This window comes from Mchenga conophoros, linkage group LG11, assembly GCF_057382185.1.
Source record: "Mchenga conophoros isolate Kocher_MC1m ecotype Shallow Benthic linkage group LG11, M_conophoros_male_GT1.1, whole genome shotgun sequence".
In the NCBI taxonomy this organism is placed as follows: domain Eukaryota; kingdom Metazoa; phylum Chordata; class Actinopteri; order Cichliformes; family Cichlidae; genus Mchenga; species Mchenga conophoros.
In genome coordinates, this window is record NC_140536.1 from 24,762,313 (window position 1) to 24,784,265 (window position 21,953).

Consider the following 21,953-nt stretch of genomic DNA (forward strand, 5'->3'; position numbering starts at 1 on the left):
ATACATTTTATGAATAAGCAAGGGTTTTAAAAAAAACAAAAGGAAAAATACAGAATCGGAAAACTCTTTAAACAACACTCCATAATTTAAGACATGCAACCCCAAAACATCAAAACAGAGGCACACTTTGCAATTATCTAACAATGTTTAATGAACTTTTTATTTATTACATTAATTAGTTATCAGTATACAATTCAATTCACCGACACACGAGTGTCTTCACAAACATAAAATGGATTGTACAGCAGATGTACTGTATACTGTAGCACTTTAGTGCAGTGGGCAAAGACACATGTCAAGTTTAGAGAATGAGTGTTTATATATATTTATACATTAAGTGAGTGTAGTTATACCCATGTTTACACAGGGGCGTTTGTAAGTGTGTCTGTGTGTGTAAGAGTAAAGAATTTAAACTCTAACCATTGTGTGTGTGTGTGTGTGTGTGTGTGTGTGTGTGTGTGTGTGTGTAATATGTTGTTCATGTAAAGACAGTCCAGTCATATCAAACATTTATGGCGGGCATCAACTTCCCGTCCTCATCGTGGTTCACAGCATCGGGGAAATCCTCAACTCCTTCAATCTGGTCGCATTGTTATACGGAACACCTGGAGGGACAAACACACAATGCCAAAAAAGTGCATTAGATAAACTAAACTGAGTGATTGGTAGCTATATTGTGGGCCATAGATCACTGAGGCGTGATCTATGGCCCACGACTACTAATAGGCTTGCTCACACCTTTGCACAGCACTGAGACCCCAACACAGTGCTGGGATTTTGTGGCTGCTGTGCATTAGCCTAAAGGACTTAAGATTCCTAGAAGAAAATGATCAGGCTACGGTGGCGGTGCAAACAGTAAACAGAGAAGAAAACAACCTTATTTTTAAATTATTTTTTAACGGTAAGAAGGTTTATTTGGGTATTGCTGAAATTAAGTCGATGAAATTATGAGACATGATCAGATAGATTGGACAGGCCATGTGCTGTTATAAGGTTTCAGAAGCTCTTCTATATATACAGGAGCCTGGCCATATAAGGTTTTATATGTTATAATTAATATTTCAAAATTAACTCTGAACTTCACTGGAAGCCAGTGAGGCCCACCGCTCTCTGCGATGCGGCATATGGTCGCCTGCTCATCCCAGTGAGCTAAACTGGTGCCCCTGCCATTTTAATGATATATGAATACGGAAGCTCCGAGATTCAAAGGTTATGCAGAGGGAGACTTTCTGGAAAAATAGAGTTTGGAAGACTTTGGAAAAAAACCTCTAACTTCTTCACTTCCTATACTAAGAGTAATGTGGAGGTTTTCTCTGAGTAATGGCACCTATTGTTCAGGAGGATACTGCAGCAGGTACTCATGTGTGAAGAGCAGTCTCAGAAAAGTGTTAAAACAAGGGCAGTAAACCATTCTGTAGAACTATGTAGGGAAAATAGCTGGCATTGTTTAATCTCCTAGCATTCAAGGTGCAAATGAACAAAAGCAAATCAAAAAGCAGTGACAACGTTTAGCATTTATAATTTCTTACTGTGCAAACCAATATACTGCGAAAAAGTATTTATAAGAGTAAAATATGGCCATTTAATTTTATGTCTGATAACATTCAGAAATTAATAAGCTCACAACAGATTACAGCAATTATAATAATAGTGGCACAATGATCTCTGACATCTCTCTTACCTTCTCACCAGTCGTAACGTGGGCGGGTTTGGGGCTGACGGTGTCTGGGGGACTCGTGCCGATGACCTGGTGGGGACGTTGAACTGGGAGGAGCGGTAAGAGCGAGCTGCTGGCCGCCTCCTCGTCGATCGCGGCCGTAGTCCAACCCACGAGCATTCGGGGGAGCGTATCTTCCTGCTTCTCTTCTCCACTCCTCGTCAAATGCTGGACCCTCACCTAGCAGGAACAAACACCGGGTTAAGAGCCAAAAAGAAAAAAAAGAAATCACACGTGTGTGAAGTGAGACCATCAAAGTCACAACTCCTCATTCATCTCCTTTGCCCCCTTTTTAAATTCAATTCCAATTAGCTTGAATAGTAGGTGAAGCCTGAGCTAAGATTAGTGTTGTAATCAGGGTCGACTCACTCTCATCCAGGTTAATGTAGTCTTGCCGTTCTTCACAGTCTCCAGTGCGGCGATTTCGTGAACGCGCCATTATGTGTGCACGGTCTCCAATGTGGTGGCCAATGGCAAGACCCTCCAGGCCGCTCTCGCTGTCCCTCACCGACTGCCGCGTCTCACGGATCTGGGGGAAGAAAAAAACAAAAAAAAAACAAATCAAAAAATACCTCAGATTACAAAATCAGGCAGGAAGGGATGAACTTAAGTTCATCTCTGATATTTATACTGTACATAATCTATTTACAGTCACTACACTTACTGGTGTTAATGAGGCCAGCAGACTAATTAGGCCCCAGCCACTGAGCAGGTCTACTTACATGGCTCTGACCACAACTTCGTATATATATTTGAACTAATATGAGTTATTCCTACCCCCCCTGGGCCCGTCCTTGTTTCACTGGTCTGCTGATAAACTTTAGGAGCCCCTGGGTCTGTTGACGAATATGAGATCACTGTTGAGGAGGAAAACGTCTGACAGTTTGGTGAACCAGACATTCTGTCCTGGAAGAAGAAAAATAATGGAAAGTAAATAGAAATGATGGAGAACTAGTGAGACACACATTTCATTTACGACAATAATTCCTTTCTGTTTATTTGGAAAGAAAAAACAACTCACCACGTTTCCCATCATTTCTCCCATCATGCCAAACATATCCATGAACCCTCCACCCTGCAAGCAATAAGAGGATCTTTACATTTCTCATTTGAGTAGTCCCCAACCACAGGCAGAAAAGCAGCATACATTGTGTGTTGAGTGCACAGTTGTCAATAACCACTTTTCCAGTGCAGGAGCTCGTGGCAGCCATGAGGTGCTACACAGCGCCATAAACAGCCCTTTCAGCCTCTCTGTTTCCCACTGTGGTCTAGAACCCTTTGATAATAACAACAGTGGACACTGTTGCGTCCACCAATACTGGAGAATTTCAGTGTTGATAGCTACTCTTCTTCCTGTTTCTGACTAGTAGATGTTTTTTTTGTTTTCAAGATTAACCAATTAACTGGGCCACTCAGATATCTAACCTAGAGTATGCACTTCTATGCTAAAAACAGACTGAAAGATGTTCTATGACGGCAGTTCCCGTTGTTGGAAAACGCCCAAAAGTGTTACGTTATGTAGGAGAAAACATTCTTTGAGCAATCCCCTTAAATTTTTTAACCCTTTATTTAATCCAGGATCCCAGATGACATCAGGGAGGAGATGAAATACACCCTGCACAGGCCAAACAAAGATAAACAAATAACTGACACGAATGTCTGTAGATTGTGTGAAGAAGCTGGGGCACCCAGGCTAAGGAGAACATGCAAACTCAACACAGAAAGATGGTCAGCAGGATTAAACTTTGTGGCTTATTGCTATATGGCAGCAGCGATAACCGCTGAACCACCATAATCATAAAATCCATATAATAAATGACAAAACTTATTTTATTATTTTAAATCAGCAGTCATTCTTTTAAGATTCGTTTAAGGTAATAACAGATCTGGGTAATGTGCCTTTATTTATTTTGTTGCATTTTTATTCAGGTTTACTTTTTTTACTTTTCTATATTTAACCGAGCTCCTTCCTTGCATATTTTTTTTACTTTATTGAGAGATTTTGCTTTGCCATATTGTATTGAGCTGGTTTCACACTGACACTCTGTAAAAAGTCAGAAAAAGCAAGTTCAGACACAGCAGGAGATGACTTGCGGTGGGTTCTCTCTAGAGAGAACATACTTGGCGAAGGAGCTGCCTGATGAGAGGGTACAGGAAGCAGGACACTCGATGCCAACTCATTAGCTATTATTAACTATTATTACTGCTGCTATTTTTTCTTATCCGAGCAAATCAATAAACTTAAACTTTGCACCACCTACGTTGTGCAATACCTTGAAATGTTCAGGGCTACAGAGTTTTGGGGATGTAAACCTCAATCTAACCTATTAAGAAGTCTAATATAATTACACTGGAACCTATCAATCATCAGTCAGAATATCATCATGTGGCTGGTGACAGAATTAAGAGTTCTGTAATTCCTTTAATGAAAATTAAGTCACCATGCACCGTGTTTGCAGTTGTTAAAAGAGGTCATAGAAGGTGTTACTAACCATTCCCATCATGCCAAAAGGAGCCAGAGGGCCAGCCTAAAAGACAAATATACACCTTAAGATTTTAAAAAAAGGCAGTAAACAAAAAGCCAATCTGGACATACAAAACTCATACAAAGTATCTATCAGCACAGAGTCTGTTACCTGTCTGCGTGATGCACGATGTGGCTGCATCTGAGGAGCAAGAGGGAAAGGCTCCATCCCAAATGGTCCAAACAGACTCCTCATCTGCTGCCTGTGAGCTGCAAACGGATCCCTGGAAGAAATCAAAAGCATTTATCAGACTTTTGTGTTCGATTTCACATGTATGAATCAACTGAGTGTAGCTGTGTGAACTGTACTCACATAGGTGAAGGTAAACTGAAAACGACACAAGGAGGAAAACTGTAAACTTTCAAGCACAAGGCAAATACTCCAGCAAAGTGTTTCAAGTTCCACTGGGTTTGTGAGCCCAGTTTAGCCAACCATTATTTTGCTTTATTATTTTCTTCAGTTTGGGGGTTTAATACAAGAAAAGCCAGTAATATAAGAAAATCTATTATAGTGTATTTTGTATACATATAAAAAAAATTAATAAATTCACGCAGCGAACTCTTCTCTCATGCACCCTGCTTTATTAACCAGGCTATCAGCCACCTTTGTTTTCATTATTTTCATAATCTGAATATTGTTTCAACAAGCAAGTCAATCAACTGACACATCGTTTTGTAGCTAAAGTGATTTTCCAACCAGTGACCAGTGAATATCAATGAAATTTTGCTACTGTTTTTTCTTTTTCTTTCATTATTTTTTAAAAATTAAACTTTTTTCTTCGAGCAACAACTTTGGCAGCATAAAGTGGGAAGACACAAACTTTTCTCAACTTTCAGGTGAGCGATTTGAGAGACTTCCAATGAGAGCACAGGATATCAATGATTGATATTATCGCAGGTTAGTAAATACTTTAGTGGGTTACCTCGACAACCAGAGCCTGGAATACCCACTAGCAACCAGCTTTAAAGTGAGGACACACCTTGATGTTTGGTTGTTAACGAATAGTTGTCGAAAATTAGTCCCCACTTCATGTTGTCCGTTCTTGCTTTAAGCCCCTCAATTTAGTTATTTTTCTATGACTCTGGCTGCATTGTTGCTGAAAATTGGTGTCTGTCTGGTTGCTCCTTTAAAGTGTGTTTGCCAATTTAAAATGTAATAGACCAAATGATTAAAAAAAGAAGAAAAAAGATATTAAAGGACAAAAACAACTGCCAATGAATTAGTTTAATAACCAGCCAGTAAGCCTGGAGGCACACCAAACATGGACTTGTATAACATCAAGACCCAAATCAAATACTGAAATTTGCATTTTGTGCATCTGTGTCGTTAGATTGTGCTGTGGTTTTAACAGAAAGCTGATGTTTATCTGTTAAATGGAAAATAAGTGTGATGAAGAGCTGAGATGCAATCATTGCATCTTTATTAATAAAAGGCCTATTGGAAATGAGTCAACACAGAAAGTTTATTTCCACCTACAAAAGGTGTTTTTGTTTTTTGTTTTTAATTTCCATTATAAAAATGCTTTTACACTGCATTTATTAAAAGAGCAAAATATTATGCATTTTCCATTTCCATCCATTTGCCTGAGGGGAAAATGCACTAATGTAAAGAATGCAAGACTGGCAAGACAGTAGGTCTTGAGAATGATATGAATGCAAAGAGAATATGCATACACATTTATTCAAAATGAGTTCTCGGCTATAATTAGAGCACCATCTGGAAAATCTAGAATTATGTACTATTTGGGTTAGACTATACTGATACTTTTGTTTTTGTGGTACACCTTCATTTTGATAAAACCTGTATGAAAAGTTAGATGAAAAAAATAGCTATTTTTCATTTGCAAATAATATTTTGATTTATTTTGCATTATTGTAAAGTACAAATATATGCCATTCAGAAATTTTCACTAGTAGTCTTTTGCATTGTGATGTTTTTTTTAAGTTTTTTTATGTGTGTTTAAATATCAGAATAAAATCGCGGTTATATTCCATAATTGATCAAGCAGTGCGCCTTTTCTAAAAATAAATAGTTTGTTTGTGAGAGATTAGCCGAAGTAGAAGATTTACTTGCACCTGTTATTTCGATTTTTTTGTCTGAAATAAAAAACCAAAAATGCATATATGCTGTATTTACTGAGGGCTGCGAGATTACGGATTTTTTTCATCCATTTGCCAGCGGGAAATGCGCTAATGTAAACCTGCCAGACTACAAAAGTAAGCACTTTTAAACCTAAAAAACAAGCGATTTAAAGAAACAGTGGAAATCCAATGAGAGCAATTGACTGCTAAATGTAGTGACCGGCTGGTTATAACTAAATACTGTTGAACGCTAACACCTTTTTGTTATTGTCTATCCAATATGGTGGACCAGTGTAGGCCCCCACAGCTGGCAGGAGTAACGGAGGGTACCTGCTACAAGGGACAGTGGAAATTTTTTAAACTTAGCAATCCGCAATATAGCTACCAATCACTTATAGAACACAAAGACACCAGTGTCAAAAGAAAAAAAGTGTGAAATGTCAGTACTTACATCATATAGGGATCTTCATCAACGTCACTCAAGAACCGAAACATGCTAGGTGATTTCTCAGCTGGCTGATTCGAGCCAGCTAGCAAGGTAAACAGTTTTTAAAGGCTGATAGAAAATGAACTCAAACTCGATTTAAGCTGAAGTGGGGGATCTTTTACCAGCTCCCTCTCGAAAACCACGCACAATTACTACTGCTTAACAAGGAGGCAGAAATCGTAGCGTCTCAATAAACAGCGATTTCCAGAAACCTGGAGAAAACACAAAAACGGAAGTCAGTCCTCTGACAAAGGGAAGCAACGCTGCTATCAAGTTAGCATCAAAGCTAACAAAGCTAACTTCCGGTTAGCATATTTTCACAATAACACATTTCCGGAGAGGCTTCTAGGAGAATTTTTGGCACTTTTTCTGCAGATTAGGGGTGTTTACAGGTAACTGATACACATGCATTTAAATATATTATTATTTTATTTTAGTTTTATACTTTATTTTTGTTGTTTTATATTTTATTGAGCTGTACCATAGTACTTACTTAGACTACTTGTTATACGTTTGTTGTGTTTAACTTACAATTTAAAGGAATTTTCCAACTCTGGGATAAATAAAGTCTTATCTTATCTTTTTAGCTTTCCAGTCTTTCTGAAGTTTTTCTTTAAACATCGGTTTCCTACTAATTCGCAGTCGATTTCTTGTACCTAAACATTTATCAACTAACTCAAGGAAGGAACAACACACAACTTAGCAAAGAACCATTTTAAAATTGTATGTTTAGGTACTTTGTTACTAGCCCCATGTTAGAAAAACATATTGTTGGGGAAACACAAGGGCAACATTCAACAATTAGACTTAACACATATGGTTTGCTCGCATTTCTTTAGCTGAATCTACAATCAATCTATCAGTCTTTACTGACAGACTTTATGTCCTTAGTTAAAACTTAATAGATCTTAATAGGAAGAGAAACAAAGATCCAAAACAAAAGGCAGTCAACATCTGAAGAAGAGCTTCGACTGACCTTCAAAAAGCCTGAAGAGCTATTTCTGAAGACTATTTAAAGATCTTACAAGAAAGCTTCAATAGACAGTTCAGGCTTTGTTGGATAATAAAGATGGTCAAACAAAATATTCACTGTCAAGCTCATGTGATTTGTATAAACACTGTTTATGCCTTATGTGCTGTTTTGCCATGTGAAAAAAAAACAGAAATGTGTTGCAGTTTGGGCAGCAGGCGACGCTCTTTCTTTTGTATCGATTCTACAATCGGGACTGGGTCCCGGTTTGCTATGCGCCTGCGCACAAAGTAATTCGACCCTCAAACCCGGATGTAACCAACGCCTAACCTGTGGGAAGAAAAACGGTGAGTAGAGTTACAAAAACTGCTTAAAACTACTATTTGTGGCTAATTAGAGTAGGCGACACATGCAGGAGAGGCCCTCTAACAATGTTCAGTCTAACAGAAATGAAACATTTGTTTCTAGATGTTTTAAATCTGCGGGGTGGTTAAAGTTTTCTACCGATCAGGGTTAATTCAGAGCGGACAAACATTTCTTTAATGAAGCTGTCATGATTGTTTGTCAGCTTTGGTAGTGTGATTACTTTCATTTTGATCGATTTAGATCCCGCTGTACATTGTAATTAAATAAGAAATCTACCAGTGACAGTATTTTCACGCTGCCTGTCCACTGTTCACAAATCTGATTTAATTTATTCAGTCAGACTCAGTCTTAAATGATTATTTTTTTATATGTTGGCTAAAACATCTCATTTGCAGGTGTTAAACTTTCAGATAACAGATTAACAGATGGAGCTCTTATTTAGCGGAAGTGTTTGCAGTATCCGTTTCTAAATGTCATTTTGCTAATAGGCGGCATTTTCCTTTAACATCCTCGCTGTGCAGCTTATGCGGAAGTTATTCACTGTCATTAATTTTTCGCTTGCACATGTAATAACAAGCCAAATAGGAATACCTCCAAACGGTATGCACGCTGCTTGAACTCACACCTATCTATATACAGCCGTATCCTTCATGTTTTTGTTTCATTTAGACTAATTTTGCATTAATTTTTATTTCAAAGTAGTTTTTAACTTTGCAAAATCGTTTTCCATTTGTTTATTCTACTTATTTATTTGGGCTGTTTTGATTGTGCCAAACAATTTTCTCAGTTTTGGGGATAAATAGTTTATCTTGTCTCATCTGATCAGAGACTATTTGATGGAATACATTTTTTTTGTATTTTTTTTAGCATTGTTCATCATACTGCAAATGTTTCTTTTTGTTTTTACAAGTAAGACTAGGGCCCAACTGATATAGGATTTTAAAGATCGACACTGATATTTGGCAATTTTAGAATCCAATATATCAACCAAATTTGACCAACATTTCTTATGTGTAGTTATTTAGTTTAGTTACATGCGTAGAGTTCTTATTAACATAATAGAAGTGCAATTTAAAAAAAGAGGGAAGTTGGAGAGGGCCCGATGGTGGACAAACTGTGCGTCAACACTGATAAAACCACTGAACAATGTTTTCGCTGTCTCTTCTTTACTGTTTTTTCTTTTATTGTGGAAGATGCAACAGGATGTGGAGTGTGGTAACAAAGCACTGACAGAAACAAGAAAGAAAACAATTGTAAAAGAGAAACAATCCATCCATATTTGTACACATGTTGTGTGGTTATGTGCATTATGTGGATAGGTGAAGCTCTATTCAGTCTCATTTATCAGCTGTTATAAATGCCAGTAATGACAGATGTGGAATAGATGAGTGGCGTATATCACTGATAAAGCTGTCATGCTCTAACTAATGCTCTCTCTGTATGCTTTTATGCCTAATAACTTAATTGGTTTGTTCTTCGAATAAAAGTCGTATTACTAGAGGTCTAAGTCACATAAAAACGCCTTGGTATAATTCATCAGCACCACAAAAGTTTAATTCATTTGTCTCAAACTGATTCGACTTTTACTGAATATTATATTTGTCATGAAGGGTGGATCGGGTTGCAGTCGTTTTAGGTGCTGCACATTAAAGTAGCAACAGAAATGTTTAGTAAATTTGACTTTTAAATAAGTGGGATGAATTTAATAGTTAACATGTACTGTAGGAAGGTGTGGCACCAAGAAATCTGAGCAGGCACTGTTTAAATATGCAAATAGTTTATTTGACCTAAAAAAAAATAAGTTAATACTAAGTATTACCTTCACATGGGATTCAAACTTTGTTCCCTTTGATGTGAACGTTTTATGTTTAATCCATTGCAACACTACAGCTTAGTACCTGTGTGGACTTTTTCACCCTTTATGCTACTTTATATGACTCACCCCAGCCTGTCCAAATAGACCTATGATTGGATTTTCAAAAGCCTGAACACAAAGCCCAGCATCGGCGTAAGGGTCTAGTTCTGGCTCAGGCCATTTGAATTAAGATGCTGAAATTCTATAATGGATACTTTTTTGTCCACTAGTCCTAAAAAGACATACCCTGCCCCAACTGTAATGTTATCGCTTATCTTAGGACAAAATATGTTAGCAGTGTGAGCTTAATGGATCAAAACTATGAAAATGGCCATTGAAATGCTGCTGTTGCAATATGTAATGTGTAAGCATTTTACTATCAGAGTTACAGAGGTTGAGCTATTTAAAACTTTCAGTTTTTATTTGGTAAAGTAATACTTTAACACTTAATACATAATACTTAATACTTTATTTTCGAGTATTTGCATGTTTGATGTCTAAAATCCTGTGATGCTGCATACGAATAATTACTTCATATATAAAGTTATGTAATCTTTATATGCAGTCCATTCCCACATCTACACTATAAATCATTGCATGTTACAAGATTAGAGACAAATTCATGAATGATCAGACATGCCTTTCGTCTCAGAAAGGCATGTCAGGCGTTTGCTGGTTTCAGTTTTGCACCCCCACCCAAGGTGGAGGAAGGGTTTGTGATTGCTGCATTCTGCTTTTCTGTCAGACAGCAAGAGGGTGCAAATTCCACCAGGCCAAATTCCAGGAAAATATTGACAGAAAAACATAAAGGTTTAATCGTTTTCTTTAAAAATGCAAAGTAGGCCATTGGCCTCCGCTGAGGATGCAGTCTGTAAGTTTATAATTGTTTGACCTTTCATATTGTACTGACCAATAATTGATTAATCTTCAAAATAATGTGCAGATTATTCAGTAGTGAATATAAATATTAATTCCAGGCTTAGATGTGCTGGTTAGATGCATCACATGTCTCTGTGAGTCTGTCACAGTTAGTGCTTGTGTGTTTGTTTCCATGTTGTTTCACTGCCTGTATGTGAACCCATGCATGATTCTAGAGACAGTACTAAGAGTGCTTGTGTATTACTTCCTCTCTAAGAGTCTAGCTAGCTGTCTGGTGTGCTGTTTCTGGCAAACATCTTGTCATGTTTCCTACTTTCTGTTTTTCTTTGTAGATGCAGACGATAAAATGTGTAGTAGTAGGAGATGGGGCTGTAGGAAAGACGTGCTTACTGATCTCCTATACAACCAACAAGTTCCCCTCAGAATATGTGCCTACGGTAGGAGGAGGAATTAAGAAAGACTGAGCCATATTGTTGTAAACATGCTCACCTATAAAATTTCTGTTTTCTTATATTATTCATGGTTATAATGCTGCACTACCATTAACTGCCCTTTTTTGCTTACTTCTTTTTTGTGTTTTCAAAGGTTTTTGACAATTATGCCGTGACAGTGATGATCGGCGGAGAGCCGTATACGCTCGGTCTTTTTGACACAGCTGGTAAGCTGGTCTTCGAAAGTCTCTCAGTTTCACTTTTTCTCTCTCATTTCTGTCAGTCTAAAACCTTTGGGAAAAAAAATGTCCTTGTTCTGCTTCTCTTTTGATTGCTGCTCTCAGGTCAGGAAGATTATGACAGGCTGCGTCCTCTCAGTTACCCACAGACAGATGTGTTCCTTGTATGTTTCTCTGTTGTCTCACCCTCGTCGTATGAAAATGTCAAAGAGAAGGTCAGTTTTGAAATCTCTTTTCACTGTTTTGGGAACAGAGATGTTGACTCTTTTTTGTTAAATGTGTTGGCAGACTTACACTGGTCACTTTGTTTTATTCATAATCTATAATCAGCCAATCATGTTGCAACTTAGTACCTTTAGGCATTTAGACATGGTCAAGATAACTGGCTGAAGTTGAAACTGAGCATCAGACTTGGGGGGGAAAAAGGTTAAGGATTTAAATGGCTTCAAACATGGTCTGAGCATTTCAGAAACTGACGATCTACTGAGATTTTCCACACACAACCATCTATAGAGTTTATAGAGAATGGACTGAAAAAGAGAAAATATTCAGTTGGCAGCAGTTCTCTGGGGGGAAATGCCGTGTTGATGCGAGAGGTCACAGGAGAATGACCACACTGACAGGAAGGCAATGGGAATGCAAATAACCTCTTGTTGCAACAAAGGTATACAGAAGAGCATCTCTGAATGCACAACATGTTGAACCTTGAAGCAGATAGGCTGCAGCAGCAGCAGCAGAAAACCACACCGGGTGCTACCCCTGTCAGCTAAGAACAGGAAACCGAGGTTACAGATTGCATCTGCTCACCAAAATTGGACAACAGAAGGTTGGAAAAACGTCGCCTGGTTGGACGAGTTTCAATTTCTGCAACAATATTCAGATGGTAGGGTCAGAATTTGGCATAAACAGCATGGAAACATGGATCCATCCTGCCTTGTATCAGTCGTTCAGGCTGTTGGTGTAACAGAGTGAGGCACATTTTGGGGCCTTTAGTACCAACTAACCAAGCATCGTTAAACACCACAGTCTCCATCCCTTTATATAAGCAGTGTCCCCATCTTCTGATGGCTGCTCCACCAGGATAACGTGCCGTGTCACAAAGCTGTAATCATCTCAAACTGGTTTCTTGAACACTAGAGTGAGTAGACTGTACTCAAATGGGCTCCACAGTCACTAGGTCTCAAATAGAGCACCTATGGGATGAGGTGGAATGGGAGATTCACATCATGGATGTGCAGCCATTAAAACTGCAGCAACTCTGTGATGCTGTTATATCAATATGAACTAAAATCTCTGAGGAATGTTTGATGCATGTGGAGTTGAGGCAGTTCCAAATGCAAAAGGGGGTCCAACCAGGTACTCGCAAGGGGAATCTGATAAAGTGGCCAGTAAGCGTATAGATCTAAAAATAATGATTATTTTTAAAGATCTCCTGTTCATTTTCTCTAGCTAGCCTAATGCTTATATTTAAATAATTTTGTATGTAATAGAGTGAAGAAAGTGCTGTAGTTTTCTAAATTTGACACACGTTCAAGAGCCACTTGCTCAAAATAGTGAAGTTTTCACTGTGTTCTTATGATCATCCTGATGTGGAGGTGTAACACACCTCCACATCAGGAGTCGCGATGTCCTTTCTGCTTGGACTGCTTGGAATTTTAATAATTGTTTTAATTGTCGTCCTTATTCTCAATAAATGTCACATGGAAGAAAAAGCCTCCTGCTTCCTCAGTTTCTCTACAATCTCACCGTTTTACATGCCAGACATTTTATTACACATTATTTTCTATGAAATGAAAAATATGAATCAGAAACTATTTGGATTAAAGGAAAAGCATACCAGCTTTTGATAGTCGCAAATTTCATTGGGTATCTAAGATAAACTTTGTCTTTTTGTCTGTATCCAGTGGGTCCCTGAGATTTCACACCACTGCCCAACCACCCCTTTCCTGTTAGTGGGGACACAGGTAGACTTGCGGGAAGACAGCAACACGGTGGAGAAGCTGGCAAAGAACAAACAGCGCCCTTTATTACCCGAGAGCGGCGAGAAGCTGTCTCGTGAGCTCAAGGCTGTTAAGTACGTGGAGTGCTCTGCCCTCACACAGGTATGTAAAATCTCACTACACTTTTAAAACGTATTTAAAAAGTGACAGATTTGTTTGAAATAGAAAGTTATGCTTCCTTCTGTTATGCTTCCGTCATCTTTTCCTCTTCTTCTTCTTTAACCAGCGAGGACTTAAAAACGTGTTTGACGAGGCCATACTGGCAGCTTTGGAGCCCCCCGAGACCAAAACAAAGAAGAGGTGTGCTCTGCTATAGAACAGTGCTGACCGCGAGATGCAAAACGGTGCATATAGAAAAAATAGGTGGGATGATTGAAAACATCATAAAGATTAGTGGCCATTTTGACAAAAAAAAAAAAATCCCAAAAAACAAAGGACAAAACCAAAGGGGAAGGGACGGTATCGTGGCATCGAAATGTATTTCGGTACACACGTACACTGATTGTGCCTTCAAAATAAAAGCTGAAACAGGCTGAGGATTCAAAGTATCAGATGTGCAGTGAATGCAGTTTAAGCACCAACGGTGTCCTTCTCTGAAACCTTTAGAAATCGCAGTGTTCTCTCTATAAATATTCAGGTGGGGCAGGCCCCCCCTTGCCTGTCACTGTTTTTTTTTTTCCCCCCAAAGAAATGTTCATTTATAAACTTGACATTGGCCTCTTCCTGTGTTTTACTTACTGTGGCCTACTGGGTCCTTTAAACTCAGTATAGGGAAGTATAAAAGGGGAAATACTTCAGTTACATTTAACATTAGTACGTTTAAGGGGGCAACTTGATGTTAAGTGGTACTCTACTTGCTTTCTTTTCCGACCTTCCTCAGTTGAATAATGTCAAAAAACTAAACATTTGCTGTCACTCCAAACAAAAGCAGTTGTCTGTAACGGTTACTTTCTTCTAACTAGTGGTGACTTGCAGGGATGAAAAGTGTTTTCACCAAGTTCCCTTATCCAGGTTACTTATGAGTTTCTGTTTTCTTTTTTGTGTATATTGTAATTTCACAATGCTGTTTTGGGAAAATGTTAGTATTTTTTAATTATTTTTTTCCCATTTTGAAACTTGAGTTGTTGTTTTTCGTTTTGTTTTTTTAATTGCAAGACCTCCAACATTTGAGCGAATGATGAGAAGATTCAAGTTGTAATATTTTTAATGGCTCTTGAGAAGATGAACTTTTTCTAGTCAATTTCTGGGTGTTTGTAATCACAGGATATTTTTAATAAAATGGTTGAGCTCAAATGAAATGTAATCGTTGTTTTGTGTGTTTGAAGGCAAAAGACTGAATTCGAAAGTATTACAGAGTTTAAGGGCGTGATCACACAAGTCACACTTGCCTCTGCACTTGCACTGTGTTAATGATCTGGGCCTGAGTATGCTTCTCCCACATGCTCCCACTGTCACAAACACTTGCTCTACCAGAGCACAATGAGCTTCCTAATTTTATGCATTTTGTTGTTTATTTTTAGATCTTCTTAAAAGCTGCAGCATGATCAGTTGAGGAAGCGTAAGGTATCCAGTGAAGTGGGAAAAAAAATCCCTCCAAACCTACCTGGTCTTATTTGAAAAAACTGCCCCCTAAACCTAGTAACTGGTTGTGTCACCCTCGGCAGCTAGAATTGCAATCAAGCGTTTTTGATATATGGCAATCAGTCTTTCACATTGATGAGGAGGAATATTGTCCCAATCTTCACAGCAGAATTGTTTGAATTCAGCCACATTGGAGGATTTTCGAGTATGAACGGCCTGTTTCAGGTCGAAATGACAAAGCATCTTAAATGGATTTGGAGGACTTGAGCCATGCAGCCAATCCAGATAAGGATTAAAGGATTGTTAACATGACGCCAGGTAGGTGGTGATTTCTCTGACTGCAAAAAGAAGTTCAGTTGTTTACAAGTCAATAGGAAAACGGCGCCCTTGATCTATGACGTCAATAACCACTTTCCTGATGAGTTTATGAGCTCGGTCGCTGGTTTCAAGTCTTACAGAAAACAACATGATGCTTATTGTGTAAATTATGGCTCCTATTAGATTAAAAACATGATTAAGCTGCGCATGTTTTAGGGCGAGGCTTTGTGATTGAAAAGTTGCTTTAAGTGGGCAGGGTTTGAGAGTCACATGATGTAAGAGGACTCCACAAATCAATGAGTGAGATCTCTTTTTTTATATAAAGTCTACTAGCAATGACAGTCTGACAGTTACTGAGTTTCACTGTAGGTTTTAAATAATAAATCAATCAATGGTATAGTCATGCAAAACTAAACATGTACAGGGACCTGCAACTACAACTTCTGTTCCAAACAGTCTCACAGGGTACCATTCAATAAAGAAGCACTTTGGTATTTTTTTTTTTAATAAACTACTCTATTTATTAGAAACTCAAAAAGACCTAAACGCACTCATTGTGCAGGAAACAGAACAGTTTCATACAAGGACGAGGGACAAAAACACAAGACATGGAAGTAAGTGCAGCAAAGACTCTGATATACAAATAAATAAACCAGAATCAAAAAGAAGACATAAATACAGTACAAGTCCAAAGACGTGCTAGCCTATAACAGAATACAAGATAAAAGAAATCTTCAGTGTTTGAGAGTTAGTTTGGGTTAAGCTCTGCTTTAAAAGCTTTGTCAGTTCAGCGTGTGATTAACTGCTGTGTTTGTGTGTGTTCATGGCTACACCTGTATGCATGTCTGTGCCTGTCAGTTTGTCTGTCTTAATATTTTGAGCAGTTTAAAAGCTGAGCAGACTTTTTTTTTTTGTACTTCCCGATAGAGCTTTGTCTTTACATTAGTTCTAATTTTGCAGTTTTTACAAGAAAACAATCAAACCAAACTGCAGTTTCACTTCTCTAAGGGAAAACGTGGACAAAGAAAGGCTGCTTTGGACAATAATTACGATAATTTGGTGTCAAAGTTAACCCGCGCTGTGTCCAGCGGTGTCTGTCTGGTGGTTGGTTAGGATCTGGGCTCATTTGGTCAGGCCTTGTTAGGACTTCTTACACTCTACAGGTATGAATGGTGACCGTATTCTTGCACTGCTGGCAACGCACCGAGCAGCACCAGGAAAACTTGCAGGAGCAGCGCTGCACCACCTCAGCCCGGCCTGCTTTGTAGCCTGGCCCGCAACACACCAGCTCGCAACCATCTGGTGCCAGCCGAGACGTTCCTGGGGGGAGGGGGGTTGGTTTAAAACATTGCAACATCACTTTCTAAATTGATATGAGTGGTAAGTTGGATTATGTGAATTATTTTCCTGTGACGTGGTCCTGGTGATCTTACCGTTACATCTTCTACCTGCAGTCCCAGGAATACCATTTTCAGGGTCGAGACGGCAGAAATCTGGGGAGGGTGCAAGATACACAAGATCTCTGGCAGCAGGGGGTTTGACCTGTGAGTCTCGGGGGAGCAAGGCTGTCCTGGAGCCTATACGTGTCAGGCGTACCTGGGAGGATTGTGACATTAAAACACAGTAATGTATACTGTAATAATACTGACTACTAAACACGGTCAACGTTTTTAAAATATGTGGTCAGCTTATGCAGAAGTGATCCAAAAGCTCACAGCTTATTTTAGACTGTTTTCCTTCTCTTGGCTACTTCTGATGTCAAAGATAATATCCTTAACCCTTTAAAGCCTGAACCATGAAATAATTGCCAGGAAATTCAATTTTTCTGAAAATGGAGTGCTTATTGAACATTCTGACAATTTTTAAAAAATTAATCATATTTGATACATTGGCATTATTTTTTTTTTGCAATTTACTACATAAAAATGTATTGGGCCCGAATTATTTAGTTTCCGTGGGGACAAAAATCACACTGATGATCGATAGATCTCTAAAACTCAAGAATTTGAGGCACTTGGTGTTACAAGGTTAATATGGTAATCCCGAGCACACAGCTCTGGCTTTCAGGAAAGTAGCTCCAAAACTTGATGTTTAAACCTTCTGTTTGCAAGGAGCAGCCAATCAGAAAAAAACTGATTTAAGAGGAGGGAAGTTAAATTGCTTTTAACCCCCATATTTCATGAGATGATGAGCTGAGGGCTTGCAACAATCAACAAGATAAATAAAGATTTATTTTGAGATGTGAATCATATAAAACTACTGTAGCAAGGTCCAAAAATACAAACATGGAGCTGAAAAAGCATAACATGTTCATTTCGAGATGTTTCAGCGGAAATTGTAGTTTTTTTCTGATAAATAATTTACTTCAGCTGTTGTGACGTCTGCTCACCCCATTAAGCTAGGGAAGATAAAACAAGCAGAAGGTATCATCTGTTACCTCTGTGGCTCCATCAAAACGTTCCTTGAGCACAACGCCCACACGCCTGAATGGGGGCATGACCTTCCAGCAGGTCCTCAGCTCACAGGACCCAGACACACCGTGACATTTACACTCAACCTGCATGTTATGAAGGATGGCCTGAGGAGGAGATAATTATAAAGGACAAAAAAATTCTGTAAATTGACACAGGGATTTGGAAATCTGTAAGGACATTGGTGATGTTGCTAACCTTTCGACCCGCCTCGTTGTTGTGGAGGTTCATGAGCGGCCGGCCTGCTGACAGCCCCTTGGCTCGCTCTGGTTCATCCACAAATGTCTGAGAGAAAGCCACACCATAGGACAGGTTGTCACTGCACCCTGACCACTGGAAACCTGTGGTGGAACGAGGCTTAGATTAAGATGATCTGTGTTACTGCGATTTTGTAAGGTCAAAGAAGGTTAGATGTTAAATGGAAAATCCCTTCTGGTTCATGTGAGGCAGGGGGCAGCTGCTACAGTCTCACAGCACAGGTGTGTTACATGTGACAGCAGATGGGAAACTACCAGCTGACATTACTGCTGCATACTTTAGACCCACAATCAGCACTGTAGCAGCCTTTCTATGCTCTGTGTGAGTCAGAGTCGATTTACTCACTATATTTTCATGGAATAGAGTTAAAGCTCACCCTCCGGGCTGACCCCCCTGACCTTCCTGTCACAGCCACACCTCTCCAGCTCCCCACGGGTGCAGGCTCGGGTCACCGCAACCGCCACAGCTGCTGAGGACAGAGCGTGCACAAAGGCTGCCTCACGAGTGCCTGAAACCACAGCAGAGACATGACACAACTTTATTTTTAGAGAATATTTATAAATGTTGCTCAGTGAATCGAGGTTTCTTCAGAAAATTCACTAACTTCATGCCAGTAATGGGTCTACCTTGGTTCATCACTCTGCCAAATACATTGATCCCACGTGGGGTGATGGAACAATTCCAGCGGCGATTCCTGAACTGGTGCTGGCACTGAATTGGACAGCGAGTTACACACCAGGTATGTAAAAGTTTCCATCTCTGCCACACATAATGGTGATTGTTATTTAAATGACTCAGAAGTTATGCTTCATACCTCTTCTATGACCATCTCTGCTGCCTTGCGTACAGACTCCATGACCTCCCCCCGTGCTCTGCACACCCCCACCTGGCCTGGGGTCAGCCCCCTCAGCCGTGCACATGGGGCAGCACCAGACACAGGCCGGGAACGGGGCAGCCTCGCCAGGGAGCTGGGACATAAAAATGGAAGGTGGAGGAGTGATTCACAGCAAGTACGTGGGGGAAGATGCATATTTAAGTACAAGGCTGGGGCCTTTAAAAGAGTGACAGAAAGATGAAAAGGTAACAAATAGAGAGGATGAAAACAAGGAGACAAACAGGCAAAGAAGACACGGAGGGCACAGTGAAGGCAGGGAGAGAGAGAAAAGAGAAAAGGTCACCAGGAGCGAGACAAAGAAAAGAGGGGAGCGACTGAAAGAGATTTAGTGACATGTCACCACCTTTTAAAAGTTATAGCATGACAAACAAACTCCCTCTTTCTCATCCTCCTTCACACACTAGACTTACAGCCAATTGGTTGCCATGGTGGGGTGGGTTGCCCATAGCAACAGGAGGAGGAGTGGTGCCGTGAGATTGACAGTGGAGACAGTTGGCATCAGACTGTCTGTCTGTCTGTCCGTCTCCGTGCGTCAGGCTGGGTCTTTGGGTCCACAGCTGAAGTGATCGCTCCGTCCGTCTGTGTGTTTGTTGCCGTTTAAGTTTAAAGTCCAGAGTCTGGGGATGATCCCCACATATCTGTTGAAATCACAAGTTAGCAGGTTAACGATGAATGCAGAGATGCTCTGCATGGTATTTTGGTCAAGTAAACAATAAATTCCTTATTAGTTTTCTAATGATAAGGTTTATGCAAGTTACTGGTGTTCGAAGTTAAGTCTGTATATGCAGTTTATCATTTTGTAGCAAATAAAACCACAAAATTACTGCGTTATACTCGTGAAATTTCCTTCAGGTTGCAAGAGTTTTAAAATTGATTCTTACCAGTTGATATTTTTGTGATAGCCAGTTATTCTTCTTTTTGTTACTGAGTGGACAGAATTTCAAAATGAATCACAATTTTATTCACCAAAGCTGCTCTTCAGCTTCTCTCTATTGTTGCCAAAAAAAGCATACTTACATGACTGTTTCACAAACTCATCCTTGATGCACAAAAAGACGTCCATATGTCCGATTTCAGTCCCAGATTAACTGAATTCACCCCCAAAAACAAGAACCTAAAATCCAGAAACACTAATAAAAGTCACTTTTTTATTAGTCAGGAAAACAGTAGCACGGTGTCATCTTATGGTTAGTTCTTTCCCGGGAAAACAAATGTGTCCATTGCGAGTTGAAAAAGCAAGAATGAGTGAGGGCAGTGAGCTGGGAGTGATGGGTTATAAAGGAGGTAGAGAGTGAGGCTGGGAGAGAGAGGACATCCAGGGTGTGGAGTGATGCTGAGGGAGGAGGAGGAGGGTTTGGAAAAGGGTCATTGTTTTACTACGCAAGCATTACAAGCGTAAGTATGCCCTCTATTGTGTTAATCTGGCATGAAAACTAAAGTCTGAGCCTGGGCTGGTACCTGGACTGAAATCACAAATGTGGTTGTGTGCATACATGCCTGAACACATGTATGAACATATATATATGATTTATATCAGAGAAACTTATGAGAACTCCAACTCCAACCTGTTTGTTTCAATAAACTTTTCTGCAAAATCCTCTTGTCAGTGACTGAAACGCAGCACTTCCAGTTCCACATATATGTACACGCATGTGAGAAAGTGTCTTACCTAATGTGTAATTTTCCCAAACTTTGTTGCTCATTTTACGAGTCCAGCTCTCCCCCCCTACTTTTCCTCTATGTCCCCCACATTTGCCCTCTCGTTCTCCTTCTCTCTCACTCCCTATATTGTCTTAGAAGAAGAGGTGACATTTAGACAAGGGGAAGAAAACAGACTGCCGACAAATATTGGAACTAAGGCAAATAAATCACAAGAAGGGAGGGCACGAGGACAGAGCGGATCAGTGTCACACGGGGGATTGGGAAAAGCAATAAAGAATAATAAACCAGGTTGGTGGTATATGAACTGAAGACCAAATTCTCAATCAAATTATCCACGTGAACATAGATTTTCTGGAGAATTTGAAATACCCTAAAAAATTTTATTGATTACTGCATGTTGGCTGTTTAGCACAGAAAAACAAGCGCATGAAATAAACTGTACAGCATTTTTTTTAAAGAATATTTATCGCTGCATATGTTTTCATTTTTTATTTTGTAGTATTCCCTCCCTTTCTCTCCATCAAACCAGTCATAGCAATACTGGAAGAAATCCAGATGTACCTTCAGTGTTTTAAAAATTTGTGTTTCCTTTAGATTTAAGCTACTTTTGGGACCTATTCCAGTCTTATAACACACTGAAACAACCAGAATAAGCATGTAAATTATGACTATTTCATTCCCCATATTTATGGTTTTTACTGAATAATGTAAGGTCTTTAAGGCCTACTAAGTCAAACTATAAAAGATATAAGAAAATAAAGTTTTATTGACCTATATTTTTTCCTCAGTTGCCCGCTTCCCTCGGGAAAAGAAAAATCAGGTTGTCACAAGATCAGTAAAATGTCAGTAAATGTGCTGTTTCAGCTTTCTTGAGCATCAGAACTCGTAAATTAATATAGCTCATAAATGTATTAAACGATCAGTATATGATTATGATATGAATAAAACATGACCTTTAAATGCAGCTTAATTGCACATAATCACACAAATTCCACTTCAACCAGAATCCTAAACCAGAAATCTGGTTCTGTTGTTCTGGTAATCTAGGCTAGTTAGCATAGAAAGTAGTTTTGTATTACAGTTTCCTCTGTTATGATGAGATTCAGCTGATGTCCAACAAAGTAAGTGAGAAGCATCAACGTGACTTTTAAAGGTAAATTAGCTACACGGTGAAACTTGCAGCTACGTCACCAGCTAACTATAACCAGATGGTGGTAA

General features: G+C 39.3%; 3 protein-coding genes across 5 annotated transcripts; 1 reads left to right on the top strand and 2 right to left on the bottom strand.

Moving 5' to 3' along the window:
• Nucleotides 1-126: 126 nt before the first annotated feature.
• mlf2 (myeloid leukemia factor 2) lies at nucleotides 127-7,091 on the bottom strand. The gene is made up of 9 exons (XM_085291746.1): nucleotides 6,775-7,091; nucleotides 4,555-4,569; nucleotides 4,354-4,465; nucleotides 4,210-4,245; nucleotides 2,739-2,792; nucleotides 2,495-2,623; nucleotides 2,087-2,246; nucleotides 1,682-1,897; nucleotides 127-605 (listed from the first exon to the last, which is right to left on the bottom strand). Exons 1-8 carry the CDS (start codon nucleotides 6,816-6,818, stop codon nucleotides 1,686-1,688), a joined length of 762 nt encoding a protein of 253 aa, XP_085147872.1. The 5' UTR covers nucleotides 6,819-7,091; the 3' UTR covers nucleotides 127-605; nucleotides 1,682-1,685.
• Nucleotides 7,092-8,019: 928 nt separating this feature from the next.
• Nucleotides 8,020-14,848, top strand: cdc42l (cell division cycle 42, like). 2 transcript variants are annotated; one of them, XM_085291753.1, is made up of 6 exons: nucleotides 8,020-8,127; nucleotides 11,213-11,317; nucleotides 11,466-11,538; nucleotides 11,656-11,765; nucleotides 13,455-13,652; nucleotides 13,777-14,848. In XM_085291753.1, the coding sequence occupies exons 2-6, from the start codon at nucleotides 11,213-11,215 to the stop codon at nucleotides 13,864-13,866; spliced, it is 576 nt and encodes a 191-aa protein (XP_085147879.1). In that variant the 5' UTR covers nucleotides 8,020-8,127; the 3' UTR covers nucleotides 13,867-14,848. The 2 variants fall into 2 exon arrangements, with proteins under 2 accessions (XP_085147879.1, XP_085147878.1); XM_085291752.1 differs by lacking the exon at nucleotides 8,020-8,127 and adding an exon at nucleotides 10,661-10,872.
• A 1,115-nt stretch (nucleotides 14,849-15,963) lies between these two features.
• On the bottom strand, nucleotides 15,964-20,313 carry wnt4b (wingless-type MMTV integration site family, member 4b). 2 transcript variants are annotated; one of them, XM_085291751.1, is made up of 10 exons: nucleotides 20,091-20,313; nucleotides 19,955-19,997; nucleotides 19,484-19,711; nucleotides 18,993-19,146; nucleotides 18,805-18,889; nucleotides 18,555-18,686; nucleotides 18,119-18,261; nucleotides 17,887-18,027; nucleotides 16,883-17,045; nucleotides 15,964-16,769 (listed from the first exon to the last, which is right to left on the bottom strand). In XM_085291751.1, exons 3-10 carry the CDS (start codon nucleotides 19,570-19,572, stop codon nucleotides 16,600-16,602), a joined length of 1,077 nt encoding a protein of 358 aa, XP_085147877.1. In that variant the 5' UTR covers nucleotides 19,573-19,711; nucleotides 19,955-19,997; nucleotides 20,091-20,313; the 3' UTR covers nucleotides 15,964-16,599. The 2 variants fall into 2 exon arrangements, with proteins under 2 accessions (XP_085147877.1, XP_085147876.1); XM_085291750.1 differs by having other exon boundaries at nucleotides 18,993-19,229.
• Nucleotides 20,314-21,953: the final 1,640 nt, after the last annotated feature.